General features: G+C 39.5%; 1 protein-coding gene across 7 annotated transcripts in view; it reads left to right on the top strand.

Moving 5' to 3' along the window:
• LOC108150250 (FH1/FH2 domain-containing protein 3) overlaps positions 1–23752 on the top strand; it is a 42721-nt gene that overhangs the window by 10408 nt on the left and 8561 nt on the right. For 4 of the 7 annotated variants that reach the window (XR_005977233.1, XM_041708270.1, XM_041708269.1 and 1 more), the window contains exons 5-8: positions 20071–20180; positions 23086–23144; positions 23211–23395; positions 23469–23692. Coding sequence is in view for 5 of the 7 variants with exons in the window: in XM_041708270.1 (XP_041564204.1) it covers positions 20071–20180; positions 23086–23144; positions 23211–23395; positions 23469–23692 (578 nt within the window). In the remaining 2 variants the exon portion in view is untranslated. Of the gene's footprint in view, positions 1–3253; positions 3444–14526; positions 14833–20070; positions 20181–23085; positions 23145–23210; positions 23396–23468; positions 23693–23752 lie in introns of those variants that run through there. The other 3 variants (XR_005977234.1, XM_041708271.1, XM_041708272.1) reach the window with 2 other exon arrangements.

Below are 23752 nucleotides of genomic sequence, written 5' to 3'. Positions count from 1 at the left end.
ATTTAGTAGCCACTCAAACTCTCTCCTGGAATTTATTGTAGCTTCCTCATAGCCTCAAATTTGTTTATCCAAGCGACCTCACTTATCGGCAGATATATTGATAAAGTCGTAGCCCTAGTCCCCCTGGTGCCTTTCACTTATCGCAGAACTTTTGACACTCACCGCCCCGTATCGCTTACCTGCAGCTGGGCCTTCGATTTAAATACCTGGAATGACAAAGGGCAAGGCAGGGCGAGTCGAGCTGAGCCGAGCCGAGGTGCGCACCCACACCCAATTGAGCGTGGTGGTGCGGTGAAGCAGTGGTGCAGTGGTGCAGTTATCACCTCCGGCATCGCCAGCCAGATTCGGTCTTGAGTGACAGCCCTCAAGTGGTTGAGGCAGTGGAGGGGACGGGGTTCTGTGACTCAGCCGCGGTTCGCAGGCTCTCTTGTATTCTGAAAATAAGAAAAATCACAAACAATAAGAACCCCGTGGTTTAGAAGTCGACTTTTCGATGACCTATAGTTTGGAAATTGTTAAAAACTTTAAAGTTGTTATATTTTTCATGTAGCAAAAGTTTTAGGGCCAGCACATAAATAAGTTCGGTTTGAGAGCATTACTACGTCAGGAATAATATAAAATTAAAAGCCTTTCTCTAGTTTAATATATACTTCTGATTCCCAACTGAAGCTCTTTTATTTAAATGGCTGATAACTATCACTTCACAAACCCTATGTTCTACAAACCGTTTTCTTTATAAATTAATAAATTTTTATTTAAAGTGAATGATATATATATAAAATATATATAATTTAAACTGCAGCCCAATTGGTATATTTTTATTGACGCTTACAACAATAAGTAGTAGCCAAGACCTTATATACCCTTGTAAACCCTTCAAACGAGTGTAAATGCAAATACAACAAAGCGCAGCGATGTCAGAACAAAATGCGGAACAGCAAAGAGAATAAAAACATGAGCACACAAATTTTATCTTAATTACATTCAGTCGGCGACTTTGGGGCTTCCTTCCCGGGATTTGGATGGCGGATACAGAGTCGCGCTCCAGTTTGATGGCCAACAAAATAACAGCACAGTTGAACACCAACAAGGGCCAACGGGGAATGAGAACAACTCTCGGCTAAATGGGTCATAATGCAATTAACATGAACATAAAGTCAAATCAAGAGGGGAACGAAGACGCTGCCAGCGCGATAACTGTAAATATATTTTCAAGCGAAGAAGAGGGGACAAATTTCGATTGCAAATATTTGTTTATTCGTTTTGCTTCTTATGTGCAAAATACATTAAAGCAATTGTTGACTTTGTGCCGCCAAATGTGGCCATAAAAAGCGTCGCCGAACATTAAAAATCGAGAGTCCGTTCAACTCGCCATAAAAAATACTTACGGAGATTCCCTAGAAAAGCAAAATTCTCACCTCTGAACCCAAATGAGTCGCTAACCAAAAATAGCAAATGGCATTGATGCGTGGAAACCAAAACAAAAGCCCGTGCTGAAAGTACCCAAATTACATTATAAGAGACATTTAGTTTTATTTATCGCAGCTAGGGGGAAAAAAAACAAATGAACACATCAAAAACATTGCGACGATCTGAGGATGACTCAGTTTCGAGTAGTCCCCCTTTCCTCGATCTCCGGATGCTGTCTTTGGTTTGTTTTCAAGGCAATTGTTGTGTTTCTTTTTCGGGCAGATACAACTATATTATCAGTTCTTGTACTGTTTTTATGGTGGTTACTCACTTTTTAAGCTTGAATCGGTGTTTGTAAATGGAGACAATTGTCTAAGCGAGTGACGTTTTTAATGGTATCTGGGAAAACCTAGTGTTGAGTTATATTTTTGGTTGCAAACGAAAGACCCAAGTTATGTTGGATAACCATCACTATCGCAGCGTTTTTAGATAATAATTTAAAAGGAGTGATTCCTTTTCAAATAATGTGAACTTTTTTTATATAAGTGCACCCAATGTATGTATTATGTATAAAGTTAATTGCGTTGAAAAAGGCATTATCTAGTGTAGAATATTTTCATAAATAATTAGCCGAGCTATTTACTGTTTGAATTGCCTGCCATAACCATCGGCATTTGCAATAAGCGATTTGCAATTAAGTAGCATATCGAATGTGCGCCCATTAGTCGACCGCCGCCAACACTGCATTCCCTTCCATTGGCACTTGTAAATCAGCTGCCTGCACCCAAAATTCATTGCCCATAATGGCAACCTAGCAACCACACACCCACCGCGAAAAGTATGCGCCCATCGAGCAGCGGGAGAGCCGCAGCCGTGGCATAAAGTCCGGCTAATGATAGGCTAACGCTCCATCAACGATAAGGCCAAATTGTGGCACACGCGCTGCCCGCCAAGCTATTTTTAGGCCCTCGCATGGGGAGCACTTGCAGGTTGCAGCGAACACTGCGCGCAAAAATTTGGACTGAACTAGGAATAAGAACACATTCTATCATACTTTAAGAGAGCATTTTTTATTATACCAACAAAGAATTTAAAAACATTTCCTGAAAAAAAAATAAACAAAAATAGTAAACTTAAAAAAAAAGAAAGGAATAGTTTTAAACATTTTACCAAAACGAATCTAAGATCTTAAAGAAATTTGTGTTACTTGCGAATTTTAAAATTGAAATGGACGCTCTTAGCGGTCATTATATTTCCATTTGGAAAACATAAATGTTTTTCTTAGGTTTTCAAAAAAATTTTTGTAGTGCATGTTCAATTAGAGAGACAAACACCAAGTACAACAATGTTGCAGACACTTACCTGACCACACTCACACACGGTTAACAAATTACAAACACGCCAAACTCACCACGCTCGCAACCTGCCCCAAGTTTTTTTTACGTCTTGGGGTCTAACGAGTACCATACGTAAGCGACTTTACGAGATGTAGTAAGACTCGCACCGTGGGACAGAACTCATAAATTTAGTGGTCAAAAATAGAGGTGGAGGAAAGCAAGTTTTAAAATCTAAGTATTAACTAAGAAACGCATGTTGTCCTAATTATTTGTACCAAATTATTTTCCTTCCTGTTCTAAATACAATTTTGGTCATAGCAAAAAAGTCAATCCGTCCCACTGTGCGCCGGTGTCTTTTCACCTGAGTATCTAGTCTTACGTAGTCTCTCTCTCTTAGTCTCTCACGCGGCTCCCTCTCTCTCTCTCTCTTGGCCGCTTCTTCTTGTACCTTCTTCTTGCTCCACCGTCTTCGCTGCTTTGGCGCTCGCTTTTTTTCAGGCTTTTCAGTTGCCTTCCAAACGCGCTTAAGTTCAGTCGCTTCGATTTCGACGCGGGTGGACGTGGATAAAACACATCCGTGGAAACACAAAACAAACTTCGCTCAGCTGCGCGCGTCGCGTTGCCCTGTGTGTGTGCTTTTGTTGTTGCGGGCAACGCTTATAATATTTTAACTGCCTTTAGTTGCTACAACAATCGGTAATTGGAAATGCTAAACAAATCCAGTGTGATTAGGCCAACGAAAACGAAACGGCGATAATTGTGCGAAACGAATTGTGGAAGAGGCGGAAACATCGTTAATAATAATAAGCAGCCAACTAGCCCACATATAATTGCAATTTGCCTTAAAGATTATTATTGATTTTTTGGCGTGTCACTGTGTCAGTGTCAATGGACAACATAATCCGAAAGATTCGTCTTAATTGAGGTCTCACTGTGGGCGCCACTTGAGTTTGAAACTCTTTGGTTCAGTGTCAAAAGTTCTTCAATTTGGGGAACGGAACAGCTGTCTTTGTATAGTATTGTTTCCATCCTGCTCTGTCTTTGATTTCCCTTTGGTTATTGGAGAAGGACAACACCAACTCACACCTATTGAGGATCTGTCCCTGCGAACAAGAGGAAGGAGAAGAAGAAGCCACATAGCCAATAGTGGTAGTAAAAATTGAAATATAAAAAAAAATAAGATAGAGAGAGAGGGAAGCACAAAGCCCAAAACCGGAATTGTGCAAATAAATCTCGATATAAGTCGAGGTCCCAGGCTTCTTTCTTCTTCTTTGGCTCGTTTTCCGCAAGGAAGCAAATTGTCGGTGAAGATTTGGGCAAATTACGAGCTGGAAAATATTGTTTATTTTCGATCATTATACGAAATTGCCCCCAAAGGCGATAAATGATCGTGCTTTCTTTCGCTCTTTCTCTACAAGTACTCTTGCATTAGTAAATGCATTGCCATCTGTCACCTGCTAACCCACAAATTATTGACAGTAAATTAGCTTCATTGTAGTGCTCCAAATACCAGGGCCCTCAACTGTCGCTCAATTAGACTTGATTGCATTATATTACACTGCACTACACTACACTCCATATATGTTTACTCGAACAATCAGGTATATGACCAACTCAACTAAAAACTAACCCAGCCAGCACTAAAACATACTCTAGTTCTTCATCCTCGTCTGCTCTTCTCGTGCTTGGCATTTATTTACTTTTTAATATGCAAATAAAGAATGCTGTGGAATTTATAATGGCGAAACAGAATAAGTTAATTCAGTTAGCTCTATCTACTGTGCAAAAAACTAAAATAAAAGAGCAGCTGTGTGAGGGGGCGGCGCGGGTGAGCAAACCCCATTTCAACGCGGTTAGTGCGCTAAGTACGAAGTACAACACAAGAGCTTCTATTTAGTTATAGACACAAGCATGGCAAATTACAGTCGCTTGTGAAATTCTGCGGACTGATTTGGCAAAAAAACGTGCGAAATGTCGTAATGGGAATGAATTTAGAAAATATAAGCCTTAAGATTATTTTAGTAACGGTGCTTACTTTATTAACAACAATTTTTATTAAGTTCTGCAGGTAATTCGTCGACTGGTAGGATTGCAATTAAACATTTTTTGAAGATCTTAGGGGACTTTTTGGAGCTATTATACATATTCAAAATTTATTATTAAATTTAAAGCCTTTTCTCTTATCGAGATCTTTTAAATTTAATTTTATTCATGCTTTACTCAGGCATTACAATAAAATGTTAAGTATTTAAAATACAAAAAATATATTCTCACAAAAATAAAACCGAATAACTGGTCGAGCTCTGCTTCTTTTATTTTAATAAGTTTGCTAGTTAGGCTAGATATAGCGAACACATGTTGAGAAGGAAGCATCTGTAAGTGAGGAAAAAATCCCCAGAAAACGTAAAAGACATCCAATTTGTGTTAGCCTGCAGATTTGACGCTAAAACGGAGATCAAAAAAAAAACTGAACCAATTTTCGTAACTTTTGTGCCAAATGCGGTGACCCTACCTCTGAAATTTTAGCCAAAAAAAAAGGTGGCATACTTCCCGCACCCAGTGTGCCAGGTCCGTCGTAAACGTAGTTACGATTTAAATTATCTGCCGACGTAATCTGCCAGCGCCGACGTCGACCGCCTGTTGACGTGCCAACCGCGAGACACTTCAGATTTAGCCAGGGCTTTTCAGCTCCATCTTCGGCGACTTTTCACTCTTTGCTCTGCTTTTTTTCTTCGCGCTGCATTCGCTAATCCAATTTTTTAATTGTGCTGCCGCAAGAAGAAGCGACCGAACACCATCCTGCACTTAGTCTTTATAAAAAAAACATCTTAAGCAGCAGGAAAACCCCACCAATATACCTACATATACATATATCTCACTGTCTTCCGACTGCCTTCCTGCCATTTCTTGTGCTTACTTTTTCAACATTTTTCGCTTAGTTTATGCGTTATCTTTTAGCGCTTATCTGGCTACCGAGTTGAAGTCGTTGGCTGACTATGCAAAGTCAAGGTGAAGCCCAGGTGTGTGTTTTTTAATTTCTCGGGTGGGGGGCATCTAATTCGCTTTAACCACTGACAGCTAATTATAATTCTCAACTTAATGCCAAATTAAGGCGAGTGACGAACAGCGTGTATATGATCTGTAATCGGCTTTGGCCGACATCCAGCGTTCAATTGCGTGGGAAATTTCGTCTCTCGGCTTATGTAAAGCCCCAAAAAACCCGACTCGTCTGTTATCGGGCTGTTGAAAAACTCTTTCAGCTCATTAACTAACAATCAAGTTTGCAGACAATGCGCATTAGTGAGTAATTCCCTTTATTTTTTTTGCATTTTTCCCCTCCATTGTACATACGAATATTTGTGATAGATGTGTGTTGTGTGGCCGATAAAGCGTTGGCCAAACAACGAAAGTGTTGGTGCTGCAACCGCACCCCGAAAATTAAAAAAAGTGTTGCTTTGCTGTCGGTTTCTTTGGCTCTTGCTAAATGCTATGTGTTATTGGGGTCAGTTGCTTAGTACACGCCACAAAAAGCACTCGCTAAACACACAGGCCTCCGCAGTTACATGCACATCAGCCAGGGAAATAAATAACCCATTAGCACGAAGGTCCAAGCCACTAAACTTTATTGATTTATTTGCCTCCTTGCCTCGGTTTTTCTTCTCACTTTCATTGACATGGATTTCGGATATATTCTTTGTGAAGCTCGTGTTCTCTAACATTGACATGTTGCACTACAAAATATTTGCAGACAAACTATGCTTTTGGTTCGTTTTCAGGTCAAGGGCTTCAAAATATTTTTATATATTGATTTTTTTGCTTTGCTTGGGCACATAAATAATTCAAAGAAGCAAAAATAGTTAGCAAAAGCAAAACCAAATGCTTAAAGTCTTGAGAATAATTAACAAAAAAGGAAGGCTTGTGTAGAATAACTGAAATAAATAATTTTATTAAAATAAGATAATTCTTTTATTTCATAGCTTTCAAGCTTTTAAAAAAATACTGTAAATGTTATTTATTTTAAATCAGTACCATATATTTCGTAAACACTTCGAATTATTTTTTCGTTATTCTTTTTTAAGATACCATCAAAACCCCGTATTTTCAATAAAAGAGCTGTCCATTTTCTCTGCACTAAACAAACATGCCTGTGTAAATCGAACACTCAGCTTTCCTTTCATTTTTAAGACCCAACTCAATTAGTTTTCGCCCCCGTACCAAATGTCTAGCTCTAATGAAGTGATAACTTGTCAATGGGCGGGCTTATCAGCAGGGTTCAACAAATTTTCAGTGATTTTTTTCACAAGTTCAAACATCTTCTCAGTGGCTTTGAATGGGCCCCATAAAATCCCATGGTTGGTTTCGGTTGGTGCACCCGTGTGGCACCAAAAGGGTTCATAAAATGCAAAGTGCTTTGATTGTGCGATCGTAAAAAAGTTTATGGCAGGAAAAATGTCCATAAAAGCAATTAACTGAAACAAGCTTGGCTCATGTAAAGTCGGATTTGCAGCCTCTGGAACGCCGGTCTTTTGTAAGGGATCACATTGCCTTGAATTGATTTGCTTTGGCTTGAGGTTGGGGAAACAATTTGCGGTTTTGTGGCTCGCAGAATGTTTATAAATAAAAAACTGATTACAGCATCGCGTTCAGGTTATTGAGAAATATAGCGACCTTGATTGTGATTGTGTTGTAATGATTGGAGGAGGCGGATTTCAGCTCTTTATACATTTCTTCCAGCCAACCATTATAACTTGGCGTTTGAAATTGCATTTCGAATCAATCAACCTCAATTTGACCTTGCCCCGTCGCCACAAAACCCATAATTTAACACTCAAACTAAGTTGGGGTCTGGAATTGCATGGTAGGCACTCCCCCAAAACCCAAGATAGTCGAAAACCATCATCAATTTATCAAGCGTGTGCAACATTTAAACGGGATGGTTGCATAAAATCTGCATAAAATTAATACGGGGTTTTGTTGATTTTTCACTCCTCTTTTTCGATAAATTTATATTCGCTTGCAGCGTGAGTCGTCAATGTGATTTATGCTGGAAAATGCAAGGCTCTTCGTTTTTTTTTTTTTCTACCTGTCTTGGCAGATGCAATCGGCAAACAAATGAAAAAACCCCAAAAAAAAATGTTTAAATACAAAAATTTGTATGTAAGCAATTTATCATGGCTAAAGTGAAAACACGTCCGAAGATGAAGAAGAAGATGAGGAGATAAAGCGCATTGTTTATTAGACTATAAAATGATGGCTGAGACTCGGCTTGGCGTCGCTCATTAGGCCGAGAAATTATAAAAATCAAATAAAAGTCGGAGCTGTCGCTTTAATATTGTTATTCAAATGGGATGAGCTGTTGAGTGAAAAGCGCTCATAAAGAAAATTGGGCATAAGCCATGACTAAACACGTTGGGCACACAGCCTCAGCTATTTACTTTCCATTCATCATCAGCAGCTGAGCAGAACATCAGGGCAAACATCCGTCGCACGGGGCGTATGATTAACCTTTCAGAGGGGCTTTGGGTTTTGTCATAGCACAGATCTTTGGATGTTCAAAGCTGAAGAGGGTTTTAAATTCCATGAACCTTATCTGATAAAAATAGATTGATTGCCCAATCCTTTGATATTCAACAAAAATTCTTTAAAAATTCCAATGCATCAGTTTCAGTTTGTCTTAAATCAAATGTTAGATCGAAACATTCCGAACATTCATGTTGTTAGAGTCCACATAAAAATAACATAAAAATATCGAAATTGTTAAGTGTTTGACCTGAATTTGACCAGAAAATTGTCACAGCTGAGAGCAGAAGATGCTGAAAACTGGGCCACTTACCCTGACTGTCTCTCTGTCTCTCTCCCTTTTGGCCAAAAAGTATTTTAACTTTATTGTTATTGTGATTGTTGTTGCCATTTGTTGTCATTTGCATTGCATAATCATCAAAATCGTGGCCAAGTTGTTTCGCTGCACTCAAAATATTAGTCACGCACTCACACAGACCAGCAAATTAGTAGAGCAAATGAAAATCCACATAAAAGATATATATATATACGATTTATCAGTATAAATATATATTTAGAGTATTGTGTGTATTTCAGTCTGCTGATATTTTGTAAGAATTCATGTCGCCTGCATAACAAAAATAACCGCAAGATGGAAATGGACCTGTGAACCGGGCCACATCACTATATGACACATCCGAATGTAAGAGGACCCGATAAGGGGATGGTTGATGGTGCCGGGTGATCTATCAAAATGACAAAATGTTCAACACGAAGATTCTGTCATTTGTTATGTCAGATTGCAGGGAAAACTCATGTTTGAGTTGCATTACTTTCAGGTAGCCTGAAAGATGCCTTTGATAGCGCGTTACTTTGGGTAAGAGAGATCTCAAAGTGACTTTCCCACGTAACACATAGCATTTATCTGACCAAATGAGGCACATAAATTATAAAACAACTCACATTACATTCGTAGGAATGAGGGGTTTATCTTGGGTAGTTATCTGAAGTTTACTATTATATTAGGCTCAATGCTAATTTCTTTGATGTTTTCGGCTGACCTTTTATAAAGATAATGTTAAGTGTTAGATTTACAAGTCGTAATTAGAAATATAATCCAATTTGTATAAGTATAGCTTTCATCGGAAAAATTGATTTAACTTAAATTCAGGTAAACAAAAAAAAACAAACTTCAAATATTTTCTGTGATTTTTATTTGAATGCTGTGAGAATGTTATTCTAAATGATTCTTTAAATTACAGCCCTATAATTTAGTTTGACCTCTTTCGATAAATCTTTTTCTGACACTTTCATCTTCTTTTCCTTTGTAAATATACAAGCATAATTTAAATTTCTTTTATTCATTTTCTATAAATCACTTTCCTCTTTTCGAGTGGCTACCGATTCGATGCATTTTCCATGCACACTCGAGCTGGGAGAGTAGACCACTTCTGACTTGACCCCAATCCGTGGCTTCCACAAGCTTTTTTCACCTCTTTGCGAGGGGCAATTAACATATTGACACTTACGAATGGCACGGCTCCAGATGGTAAGCTGGGAATTTTCCAGATGAACACGCAGTCGGTGATTTCCTGGTCTTAGTAGTGTCGCCTCTCCATTTCCGTTCGCCGAGGCTTATGACAATTACAAGCGGCCAAAGTATTGTATTGTTATAATTAACTGTGAAGAACCACCTTCCATAATGAGTTGGCATTCTTGGACTTTGGCTTCAGCTCGGCATCCGCTGCATACGAATTAAGCTGAGGTTCTGGCCATCGTCCAGTCGAAGAATTCAATAAATCAAGCGCACACGAACATTATGCCTCGGTATGCACGTGTGTCTTCGTCTACCGATCCATGGTTTAGGGGATTGGATACCCCGCGATCTCGGGTTTGTTGTGACCCTCTTATTTCTTTTCGTCCCTCCTAATGTGTTCCAGTGTTTTCCTCAAACATTTAACCGTTTCAAACACAAACGTGACACAATTTTCTGTCTCTGTGCGGTTCAAACTTGTTTCGTGGCCTATTACACTGTCTTACAAGTTATGGGAGCATTATATAAATTATTTCCTTCCATTTTTCTACCACTAATTCGGTTTCATTCTATTATTGAATTCTAATCAACTAGTATTAAGTATGTCATATAAGTTTCAGAATTAATTTAATTCAAAGCCTTTTTTTCACAAAATATCTGAAGAAAGTCATCACTTTTTGCATACTATAAGGTTTTTAATAAAATGGAGTTGGTGAACTCAAAATAGAACATAGTTCTGGGTAAAAAACTAAAATTAAAAATTAAAAAAAAAAAACCTTTTAGAGCATTAGATTGCATAATAATATAATTATGTCATATGTAAAAGGTGTATTTATACGTTCCGGTGAGCCCCCAAGGGAGGCATTTTGAAAGATGTATTTGAACCGTGTTAACTAGTGTTAAACCTAGCTTTGGAGTTCCAGTTCCAAACCCAATCCACGATTCAGTCCCTGCACTCAGGCCAATCATCGTTGTTTGCCGTGTTTTTCTTATTGGCAGCTGAAATTATTTTTAAATGCAGTCGCTTAACAATTTTATGTGTTGCAGTATGTTAGCCAGTCCGCCTGTCAGTCAGTCACTCAGTCAAGAGGTCAAGCAACTTTTCTGATGATTGCCAGAGAACCTCTACCCCTTTTTGCCCTTCTGAAGCCACGCTCAAATTATTTGTTTACCCGTGAGTCTTGGAAAACGCATTTGGTTTCGTTTTCTCCAGCACTTTGTTCCTAGCGTGACAAATCATCTTGGAATGTGGAACTGTTTCCATAAGCCCATACTCGCATGAACATATATATGTATATTCATGTATTTTCTGAATTCGTTTGGCCAAATATTTGCTGCTCAGCGAGCCATAGCCACAGCCAAAGTGGGAAGCTTTTTCAGCTGGTTTCCCCTTATTTTTTGCGCATTCTGCGATCCCATTGAACCTATCTGCGTTTATGTCTTTATTAAGTCAGCGATAAGTATCGCAAATGCTTAACTGATACGTTCGCTGGAGACCGAGACAAGCGTTTGGATTGTTCACTTCGCTGTTAACTAGCAGATAAGTCCGAACCCCTAAAGTTACAAGCTCACCAAATTAAATTGTTTGACTTCGAGTGAACTTGAAATCGATCAAGTGTCACGTGAGTTTAGCAAATATGTAGTGTCTATATTGTACTGCAAAAGGGTAAGCTTGAGAAGTAAATATACATGTCAAACTAAATTGTATATATAAACTGGAGTCGTACAAGTGCTAAGTGATTAGAGGGCTTGTTGAAAGAGACTTTTAATAATAAGTGAGTGAGCTATCGATGAGATTTCGTTGGGAATCAAAATATTTGGAAAACCCTAATTGATTAGGACTAAAATGTCCAATTCCTTTACTTGGTTTAATTTCGATTTTTTTTTTAAATAAACGATTTACAGGATAAGACCATACTCATTACACTCATTATACTCTTTGCACTATTTCCTGTTTTGGCTTTTTCGGTTGAGGGAGATCTCAAATTAAAATGTATACAACTCCCCAATAGACCTGAACTATACCAATGTCAATGCTCCATCGGGATCATTGTGATCATCTGGAAATATTAAGTGGATCAGGGAAATAGCCGTGGGTAAGACTACTGCACAGTAGCTGTCAATTAAGCGTCTTTGGGAAATTGTTAAGTTATTAGCCATCGTGGCAAGGAAAATTTGCATAATTGATGGCATAAAAACTGAAGAAGCAGCGGCTCCGCGAGCGATTGCAACATGGGTATGGTGATTGGGGGAGGTGAGAGGGTGCAGCCAGTAAACGACCACGAGGCAGTAAAAAGTGAAAGTTCATTTAAGCAAGTCAAGGCGAGTAGATCCAAAAAAAAAGAAAAAAAATAAGACAACAAAAAGAGGAGACCAACAGCGCCAGCAAAAAAAAAAAAAGAGTTTCCTTGAGCCAGCGGGCGGGTTTCATTACCTGCCAGTTGTTACTGTAGCTCACTGTGGTTGCTTTTGTTGGGGGTGCCGCTGCTGCCAAATTGCGCGACTGACTGCAGCATTTGCATAAATTATTTACACTTTAATATGGCCAACATTGGCCGTCCGGCGCCATTGTCGTAATTTGTAACTAAATATGCCGCTGTTTGCCAGCCAGTCAGCCAGCCAGCATTTACAATGGCTTTTAGTATTTCCATAATATTTATTTAATTTCATTAAATTTCTGCACGTCGCCGACAATGAGGAAGCCATAGACAAGCTAAAAACGATTTTGGCTGATGGGCACTTAGCTTTTGACTTGGTCGAAACCCTTTTTAGCCAACAGGAATACGTTTTGTAAGCGTGAAAGTAAAATCATTTCTTTTCGGCCCCAACTTCATTTTCAGTTTCAAAAACGAAACCAAAAGGCGGCCTGCCTGCCACTTGACTTTCGCATGTTGAGAACAAGTTTGCCGGTTTGCTGATTGTTGGTAGTTTGGTTTTTTCCCTGCTTTTTGCCGGTTCTTTCCAGTATTTTGGCACACCTGCCTGCTGCGAAAAGGAAGCCTGGCAAGGCCCGTCTTTCTTCCAGTTCCCTGTCTTTCAATTAAACCTTAACTCTTTGTTGTTAACTTCCTTTCTGAACCCTTGGCCCAGCCCTAAGGCCCACCTGAAAACACCTCGGTTCAACGCTTAATGACTTGACTGTATTTCATTTTATTTCACATTCCGTAGAATCGAGCATTCGAACCCCGGTCTTTGGAACAGCTGTTTACGTTTACACAATATTCTTGGCTTTTGTTTTCCCTTTGTTAACCGCTTTTATTAGCCTTTTTATGGCTTTCGTTTTGTGTTTTTTGTTGTATTTTTTTGTTTGTCTGTATTCACATCGTATTGCCGTTCGCCGTTGCTTCGCAATGAATTATTGCAATTAAGCGCGCTTTTTGTGGCTTTTTAAAAGCCGCCACTTTTGGCATCTGTGAAAAATGTGTTGAGTTAGTTGCTAAAATACAAAATAATTACATGTTGTATAGTACAAATTGCAAGTTAACTTATTGCCAAATGGTAGCCCCCGAGAATCGAATAAGTGAAAAATGGTTACAACGGAATTTATTAATTGGTCAGCAAGCAGAAGAAAGCTAATCGATGAAATTTATTAAGTAACATCTTAAGTGGCTAAGCTAAGTTAAAAATATGCTAAAGTATTTTCGTATTAAAGAGCTGTCTACTCAGTTTTGAGTCATAACTACCTTGAAATAAAAATGTTACATATTAAATGCTTTCCGTTAAATGATTGCTATAATTGTCTTATTTTGAAAAGAATATAAAAATTAAAGTTTATCTAATGAGTTTTAAAAAGCTATGAAAACAATCTCGACTAATTGCAAGTTAATTGTTTTTGTCTTCCGCGCACTCATTAAAATACTTTCTAAAATGCTACCATCTCGTCTTATTTCAACCCATTTCACAAGCGTCTTTGGACCTCCGACGAGTTCAATGTCAGTGTGCGACAAGTGTTTGAGCCGAGTCTTCAAGTCCAAGTCCAAGTCCAAGTCCGACTTGAAGAGCAACTCCGGCGGCAAACGGAGTCCATTAGAGTCACGTTATGAACAACAATTATGCGGGGACACAAGAGGCAGGGTGGAGAACTACGGCTACCGGCCAGAGACCACTCAAGAACCTCGTTAACAGACCCTCCGACCATAAACCACAAGCCACAAAAACCTCTGCAGCGACTCTCCTGCATATTTGCATAAACAGCGCACATAACGTCTGACATTTAGCGGTACCTCGGGGAAATAGACATAGCGGGTCCAAGACGTCGCCCTCTTGATATTTCAGGCCTGATTTGGTTTCGATTTGAGGCAGTGCCCTGCATGCTGATGATTTGATTGCGACGGGGCGGGTGTTTCGTTTCTGGTGTTTCGTTTGACTGACATTGAATTGAAAGTTACACAACAATCCAACCGTCATGACGTTATGACGTTATAAGCCAGCCAAGGCGTTTTGTCGTCCAACCAGAAATCCAAAGACAAATATTTACACAAATGAAGAGAAAAGCGAGCGATCCGGTTCGCTATAGCAATTATGCTGGGAGAGGGGACAGTGACGATGGGGTGGGCGTGGCACGCCAACAATTTGCAATATTTAGCATAAAATTGCGCAACATGCGTGTGTACAATTATGCAACAATTTTTTTGCCAATTCGCCTCCGCTGTTGGGGCTTGGCCCAAAGAGCCATAAAAATCAAAATTAAGGCAAATTGCAAGCAAAATTAAAGCAAACAAATCCCATGCCAAAAATCCATTTCAGTTCGACTCAAGTGAAAATGTAAATAAATGCTAGAGAGAAAATCGCGAAAAGTAAATAGACCCAAATTAAGTAAGACAAATGTGCAAAAGTGATTGAAAGCCAGCCAAAGCAACCAAAATGATTGTGAAAATGGAGCCCGACGAGCTGATCACGTTCCGTGTGCAGTATCTGGTGGACAGCGATCCGCTCTCGGCCTGTACCGCCTTCCCGATCCCGGTGCGGGCGCCCACCTACGCCTTCGCCACCAACATGCCGCTGGCCAATCAGCTGGGCACCATCCTGCGGCTGCTGAATGCACCCCAAAGCGTAAGATATACAACTTTTACACTCAGCAAAATAGATCTTAAATTTGAAGAAATAATGTTTTTTTTTTCCCGTCGATTTTCACGAAAATTTTAAACTAAAAATGTGAAAAAAAGTGGAATAGTAAATATGAACATCTAGATATTGAATACAAACTTTGATATTTTATAAATTTATCATAAGGATACTTAATTTTTAATTTTGTTATTTTAAGTGAGAAAATCTTACATTTTCTCTCGGTTTACCATTAAATTTTTCTTGTAAGACAATGTATCTTCCACTCTATTTTCTGTATTAATCGCTCAACTAAAAGAAATGGGTTCCCCCTTCTTTTTCGGTCTTAACTGGCTTAGCTTATCTCTTGGCCGCTTATCACTGGCAAAATCTTTCAGCCGAAAAAATCTTTTGTTGTGCAAAATTAACCAAGCCATACGCATACAAATATGAAAAGGCATTAACTCTTTTACTGCGCATATACATTAAAAGGTGGATAGCAGCATTATCGCGATCAAGATTTGGATTTGAGTATTCTTTTTATTCTCTATAGTTTTTGAAGGTTGTGCGAAAAAAAAAATTTATTTTTATACCATGACGACAACTATTTTGCAATCGCCAAACTACTGATACAACTGCTGATTAGTTTAAACAGTTACTAAGAAAAATACATATATTTGAGCTTCTCAATGAGTAACAATTCTTATTAAAATTAATTTTTTACAGCTCTAAATTATTGATTATTTAAGCTGTTTGTATTAATTTAGTTGTTCGTATGCAAATTCAATATTTTATTAGAGTTAAATGGAGGTAAAAAGTCGAATTTAAATAAAGCGAGGTCTACGCAATAATTTGCATAGCGTGTTATACACAAATGTGTGTTCTACATCGCTTCCACATTTCCTATAAAATAAACGATTGAAAGAATAATAACTCGTTCAACGCAGGCAGGAATAAGAATGAGCCATTATTGCCTCCGGAAAAAAACACCAAAAAGTAAACAGAATCCACAATTGATTTATTTGAGAAAATTTTGCTTAAAAGCCAAAGTCTAAACTTTGGCCACAATGCTAAAAAACCGACATTGGTCGAAGGGCGAGAGGAGTTTGCCTTTGCCAAGTCAATTGAAACGGAATAAGTTTTATTTGCGGCCAGCGAGTGAGCGTTGAATTGGAAAAGCCACAACTAAAACAAATAGCTGGAAAGTTTGGGAAATCGGCAAAACTGGTAATTGGTCAATAATAAAGGGAAAAGTTTCCAGGAAGCAAAACTGAAGTGTTTAGCATGTTCTTGGCTGGCACTATTACAATATTTTATTGTGTGGCAAGCGATTTGAACAAATGATGCATTGCAAGCCAATGAACCTTCCTTCTCCTCCAGGAGATCCCAGTCGAAAGACAATGGCAGATGCAGCTCGGAGCCTAAGGCTCTGGATCTGACGAGGGCTTGGCCATTCTCTGGCACTGGCTCGATCCACTGCACTGGGGGAAGAGCTGGCCCGGGGCTGGGCTAACTTATTGCTATCGCACAATCTGTGGCAACTAATAGGAAGTTGGAGGGAAGAACTCCAGTTGGGGCCACTTCGCGGAGTGCATTGTGAAAGCCAGAAAGCCAGAAAGCGAGCTAGCCAGCAATTATCTAAGCCTGCCATTGTTTGGGCCTGACTTTGACTAATTTGCAAAAAAGCCACTAAGGAGCACATCGAACAGCCCCATTCCCTGCCTGTCATCTGTCATCCAGTCGGCGGGATGTTAGCTGCTTACAGTCGGGAGCCGGGAGCCAGAGGAACCAGAGGAGCCGCAAGGATACGTAAATCTTGACAAGCGGCGGCAATAAATTCTAATGAGCAAATCGCAAAAGGAAGTTCCGCTGGCCTGGCCTCCCCAGCCCAGGATGTTGTCGTCGCGGCCAGATTTATGTGGCAGGCAGCAGTTGCAGATCTGGAAAGCCGGAGGAACCAGCAGCTGTAAATGCCATTTGTCCAATTAGTCACCGACCAGAACTTTTCTCACTGCTCCCCTGCAACTTGTTAAATTTAGCGCATTACAATAGATTCATAAATTTTCGCCGCGCCGATCACTAATCTCCAATGCCGTCGTCAGTGTCTTCGATGACATCAGACAAACAGATTGAAAACGGACAAAGTTAAAAATATAAATAATCATACCCGTTGCCGGCCAGGCCAATAAATTGATGTGGGTCTCAATAAGTTTATCTAGCCTTAAAAAGTACATCAGCTATGAAAAATTAAATCATGTAGCTCCTATCAATTTCAGATCACACCTTAATAATCAAAACAGGAACAAATTTTAGTTAAAAGCATAATCTCTAAGTCTTGGTCTTAGCTATTATATTATACGCCAATTCTTTATCATGACAAATCGATAATAATTTTAGGAATTAAGCCAAATAAGTCAGTTATAATATAATAGTATATTATTTGACAACTTAAGAAGCAGAGCATAAAGCATTCGACCAACTCCAGTAGACTTCAGTTTGTTTTGATTTTGAATTTTATTCTCTTTGCCAATTATTTTTGTGGCTGTTGCCTTTGCATTAAGCACCTTAGCAAAAAATCACAATATACTCGTAGAATTAGATAAGCATACACGGAGTACTTCCAATCAATGGAAACCAAACAAAGGCAGATAAAAGAATTAGAATCAAAAAAACTGAAGTGAAAAGCCACAGCAATCAAATTGAAACGCTTTTGCGGTTCAGTAATTAATTGTAACAAAAACTAATTTAATCAATAGTAATCGTTGAATTGAGGGCATTGCGTCACTTACATGTGTCATTCACACGACCGGACAATATTTAAATTCATAGTCAATCAAATTAGTTTAGGTCAGCTTATCCGCTTGAATAGGCCAGGAAATTTTCCATTATCCATTTTACAATTTACTCACGTTGGTCAAATATTTGAGCCACGTTGACACTTACGCATCTCCGGTTATTTGCAAAAATCATTTGCACAAGTCCTCCTCTCTTCTTTGAAGTTTTTAAGTTCAATTAGCAGAGCCGTCCATCAGATTTTGCGGTCAGATGAGGGTCAATCAACTTTGATTGATGTGAAAGCAAAAGTGTTAGTCACCTAAATCAGCACACTTAAACAAGGTCAGGTCTTTGTTATACGATTTTTTATTAGTTGTTTAAAATTATTTTTAGATTGTTAGGGAACCCTGATCCTATCAACCAAATGACACGATAATCAATTGTTTTAATAGTAATTTTTATTGACGTTGAAATCGATTCAAACAATATATCATGCAGTAATTACAGACATTAAATTATTTTATATACCTAAGTTTTATATATTTAGCTCTTCACTTCCAATTAAAATTCCTTTTTAATTTGATTCGCCATTTTGGTTGTAAAAAATTAATGAAAATTAATTTGGAATTTGTCATTTTTATCCATTTAACTGGCTGTCAATAGTTTGAAAATATTTATTGCTTTTCCAAACCATACTGGATTTTTAGCTAGGTTTTGTTTTGCTTTTTTACATTTTCTCCTCGTCGAATTTTATGCTCGCCGCCTTAACTGTGTCAATAGCCACATTTATGTGTTTGGCAAAAATCATTTTGATTAAAAATCTTGTCATGCTTCACTCAAATAAAAAAAAAGAAAAAAGCCACCGATATAAAATTTGCATAGACCTGTGAATGAATGAATGAGTTTGAGTGTAAAAGAGGAGGCGAAATATAAATAAATCATAAAAGCGAGCCGGAATGGATTTAGTTTTTGGCCAATGTTTGCTTTGGTTTTAATTGCCCCTTGGCTTATATAAAGAGGCGTTTATAAATATCGACTAAGCACGCATTTGACACATAATTTGAATGCGGATTTCCAGTTTAGGTAAACAATGACGGACACACTTGGTCTAGAAAGTTTTTCCCTGCCTTAATGCTGAATCAACATGCGGAAGCTTGACCCAAGGCAAAATTTGCTCGGAAAGTCGAGAGCTCTCTTTTTGATAAGAAAACGTGACTCGCTAGACAGCGTGGCACTCTAAAAATATTTTTTTTATTTAGTGAACTGTCGGCGAGTCATTTACCTAAGAAATCTTGAATTGGATTTTGTGGTCATTGCTCATGTTTGTTAAGTAAAATGCAGTAATAGATTAATCACTGTGAAGTGTTTATAGAAAAGTTCTTTAATAGTTCCCAGAAAAGTCATTGACCAACAACTGGTCAATACTTAAATTTAGCAAATGTGCTTTGTTAAGAGAAAGCCCTCAGGACATGCAAGGGGTATTTTTGAAGGTGTGTCTGGCCAGAAGCCAGACAAAAAGCGCTAGCCAAACCCAAGCCCAAACTCGCATTCTCTGCTAATACCGGGGCGTGTCCAAGGGGGCGTATGTGTAATCTTCCTCCCGGATAGCGGACAGTATTTCTCCTATTTTTTTTGCCGTTTTGTTTATCTTTTTTCACACATTTAGCAAGCGTCGTCGACACAAATATTTCCATGTTGTCTGGTAATTGTTCTGTAAATGCAGAAATAATTACTTTCAATGCGCCAATAAAACAACGTCTGCGACCGTCGTCAATCAGCGCATTTGTGCACACGCAGCAGGAGCTTGATCAATCAGCGGCTGGAAAACGGAAAACTGAAGTCTGAAAACCGAAAGCAGAGAAAAGTAGGTGACCAGCCGGCGACGACGCGTCATCTTGGTCTTGGCCAGCAATCAACCGGCGGCCTCAATGTGCGCCTAAACGAAATCGTCTGCGGACTTTCAATGCAGCGTCCTGCACTGTACACAAAAAATAAACAGTACATTTTCAATAATGTACATAAATATATTTAAAAGTGATTTTTAAATTTAAGTATGGTTTCTCAGCTTTTTGCATCCGTCTGTCGTACAAGTGTATGAGCATAACAAGAATAGTTTATAAAAAAAACTTGACAACAAAATGCACATTATACTCAAAAAGTTTTTTTTATTTTTTAAAATGTTACAAATTTGTCTCAAAATGTTCATTAATATGAACAAAAATTTCTTTGAGTGCCTCAAAACGTTCTACGCTGCAGCGGCACATCAACCTCTGCAACTGCAACCCAACTCAAACCCAAACTCCATCGCCATCGCCATCACCATCAGCTTCTTTCTCTTTTCCATGAGCCGAGACCATAAACAACTTTTACTGCGTAGTGCGGTAGTGGCGAGATCGGCGTTGGCATTTACTTTTAGCCAGACTTTAATTATAATTGCCAGCGAAACTAAGCATCTTCTCTTCCCCGTTTCAGATCGATGATGCGGCCATTCAGGTGTACAAGGATGGCGACTACGGAGCCTACCTGGATCTGGAGTCATCGCTGGCCGAGCAGACCGAGGAAATCGAGGGACTCAACGTGAGGTGAGTGCGGCGAAGACAACGATTTGTGGGGAGCCCCGCCAACACCTGACCCAAAACGCCGGCTAATGAGGTTGGACAGAAAAGAATTGTCAGCCCACATGGGGCACACCTGGTGCACTTCACCCACTCGCAAACATTTGTCAGGGGATTTCACTTTTGCAACTATGTCTGCCACTGCTGCTGTTTACCTTGAACCCATTTTCCTATTTTCGGGAACGTTGTTGCCAAGCTAGCTTGTTTGTAGCCACTAGGATGTTAGGATAGTATTTTAAACATTTTGAAGGACTTACAAGAAGGTCTAAAGTTAATATTTATTGCTTAAGAGGTGGTTTTATGTATTATCCGAATATCGGGATAATTTCATCTCTTATTTTAAATATTTTTTAAATGTTAAAAAATATACACAAAATACATATTTGGCCATGCTAGAAATTTGTATCTTTTGTGATTGTTAAATTTATGTGAATATGTATCTTATAATGATTTGTAGGTAAAGCATACAGCGACCAATAGTTGCTGTTAATGTTTGTAATGTAATGATCGTGGATTAATTTTAAACTTTTTATAAAGCTTGATTTCACCACTCTTTGTAATCAATAGTTAGCAATGTCGATCAGGAAACTCCGAACCAGTCGAACCCCTCTGGGTTATTGGGGCAGTTGATCGTGGGTGGCTCTGTCGGCCTTTCACCGAAATGCAACATATTACACATACGCCATGGCGGTCCGCCAGCATCGCCATCGCCATCTCCGCTCGCTAATAAAGTTATTTGGCCGGGCCATAAAAAACTGTCGCTATCTGTGGCACAGGAAACGGAGTTGGCTATCTGCCTACCTGGCTGGTTAGCTCTACCTGCTTAGCTGCCTGCCACTCTGCCACTATGCCACTCTGTCGCACTGTCGCTCTGGCCGGCACTCACCGGATCGCAAAGACATTTGCATGCCACGACATTGCTACGTGCAACTTGTTGCCGCTGCAGTCTGCAGTTAATTTGCATTTAATCCGCGCACAGCCGCAGAAAAAGAAGCACAGAGACAAAACAAAAACGCTCGCCACGTCACATTTGAGTCGTTGTCGTAGCAGCCTGCAGTTGTTATATTTACATTTTTTGTGGTCTTTTCTCATATCTGGCATAAATGTACTTTATGCATAAGTATATTTAAGTACCCCTTAAAAGGCAGTGGTTTTCGGGTCTAATGGAAGTTGTATGTTAAAGGAAAGTATATTCTTAGGCTTGTAAAATTTGAGATATAAAAAACGATTAAAAATCAGTGGTATTTAGCACTCTGCACTTAATTTAATAGATTTATTTATACATTTTTCAAGAAAACCGAAAAACATTATAGCAAAAAGAAAATATGTTTAAATGATAAAAAATAAAGTTTAAAACGAAATTCTAAATACCATCATTTGATTTTAATAATGTGTAGAAGTTTTGTGAAACTATTTTAGCCCTTTAGAGGTATTTCTTAGTCTTATCAAGTTCTTGTTTTCTCACTTCTTAGTTTTTCTCCTTTATTTTCTCGGCCAGTCCGGAGAACGTGATGTCATGGCATAGGCAGGCGCTAAGACAGCTCCACAAAACTTGGGGCACGAAAGAAAAATGATGTACGCGACGGGGCACAAGTGTCAAAGTAAGAGCAGCAGCAGTCGCCTATGAAGATGTTGGCAACAGCAGTGGTATGGTATGGTCATAACCGTACCGAGTTCAAAGTCAATGTTCTGGAGTTGCTTAACCCTGGGCCGGCGGAATGGATGGATGGATTCCTGGTCTATTTCTGACTTTCACTACAGCGCCGCATCCATGATCATCAGTCATTTCGGGGCGGAGCAACCGCTTCTAAGCTGTGCGAGTATCTGCAGTCTTTGAAATTATAACGTAAATGTCGCCGCGTCTGCGCAAATTGCCGCCACTTTGCGGCGCAGCTCGTCTCCACGCCATTTACGAGTGTTGTGGCGCCAATGGCAGTGGATTGCTCTTCTTCTGGCCATTGCCATGGTCAGAATAGCAGCTCCGCTCAGTCCGATGGCCACTAATCATGCTTATCGCATTAGTCATGGCAGCGCGAGCTCGCATGCAAATCATGCGCTTCAATTCGCATCAAAATTCCGCAAAAGGTGCCCGTCAATCTGCAGAAAAGAAGACACACTTTGCACACGCACAGGTGTGTCTTGGACATTCGCGGCTCAGACACTCACCTTTGTTGCGCACTCTCGCCTATACTGTATGTCTATATAGATATAGCTTGTGAGCCCGGTGTCGGACTGCCTGCCGCCCCATAGTCCGTTTTCAATTATCTGCGTCGTTTGTTATTACTTTTATTATGACCAGCTGGGGCCGGGGTGAAGCGAAGCGAGCACCAGCGGGTAATCAATGTTCTTAACTGGTCAATGAACTGGGCTTGGACTTGGGCAGGAGTCGAGAGTTGCTGGAGGTGCCAGCCAGCCCCCCATTGTGTTTTGACGCTCCACATGGGGAAAACTGGTTCGTAGTGTGAGGTTTATTAGCTTAAATTTTGAAAAAGTGTGAAAAGAAAGAAAAATATCTTAGTACTAAGTTAAACTTAATTGCAATTTAAAAACTATATGTTCTTCCAGTGAACATACTTTTTTGTCTAATAGTTTTAAAAATGTATTTAATATTTTTTATGCAGTGATAGCATTTTGGATATGAACCAAAAATATCAATTTAATATAAAAATGATCATTTCAAACAATACAATTTTAAAGTTTAAACATTTTAGACTATATTTGCTCACAGCCATTTCGCTAGCAGCAAATTTGTAAACCAATCTACGAGTGAAAGTGTTTGAACAAAGTTGTTTAATTTTTACACTGCATGGGAATGGGAACAAAGCTGCCGGAGAAATAGTATTGAAAATTAATTTTTATTTTTGACCCACAGCCGCAAGAACTCTCTGGTGGTGCGAACGCAGCTGAATGTGCGCGTGCACGCTATAATTGGTAAGCGGAATGAAAAGCTTATTGCGCATACGCCTCGTGCAACCGACTGACTTTGACTTTTTGCAGAGAAACTCCTATCCGCGGAGGGCAGCGACCTGCGGCGCGCTCTCTTCTCGCTGAAGCAGGTGTTCCAGGAGGATAAGGATCTGGTGCACGCCTTCGTGGCCCTCGGCGGCCTCAATTGCCTGGTGCGCGTGGGCAATTGTGCGGATCAAAACTATCAGAATTACATTCTGCGGGCCCTCGGTCAGGTGAGTAGCACAGATTGCAGTGAGCGCCCATGGGAAGCTTGGCTAATTATGTCATTCGATGCGGCTTTGGCAGGTCATGCTCTATGTGGACGGCATGAACGGCGTGATGAAGCATGAGCCGACGATGCAGTGGCTCTACTCGCTGATTGCCTCCAATTACCGATCCGTGGTGAAGACCGCCCTCAAGTTGTTGCTGGTCTTCGTGGAGTACGCCGAGACCAACTGCTATGCGCTGGTCAGTGCCATTCACGCGGTGGACGGCTCCCAGGGCACTCTGCCCTGGTCGAATATAATGAGGTATGTCTCCTTTTGGATAGTTGAAGATAGCTATTCAAATATATAAAAGATATTCTTAGA

The sequence above is a fragment of the Drosophila elegans genome, unplaced genomic scaffold, assembly GCF_018152505.1.
Source record: "Drosophila elegans isolate 14027-0461.03 unplaced genomic scaffold, ASM1815250v1 contig_208, whole genome shotgun sequence".
NCBI lineage: Eukaryota > Metazoa > Arthropoda > Insecta > Diptera > Drosophilidae > Drosophila > Drosophila elegans.
This window is presented reverse-complemented; position numbering and strand designations above follow the sequence as displayed.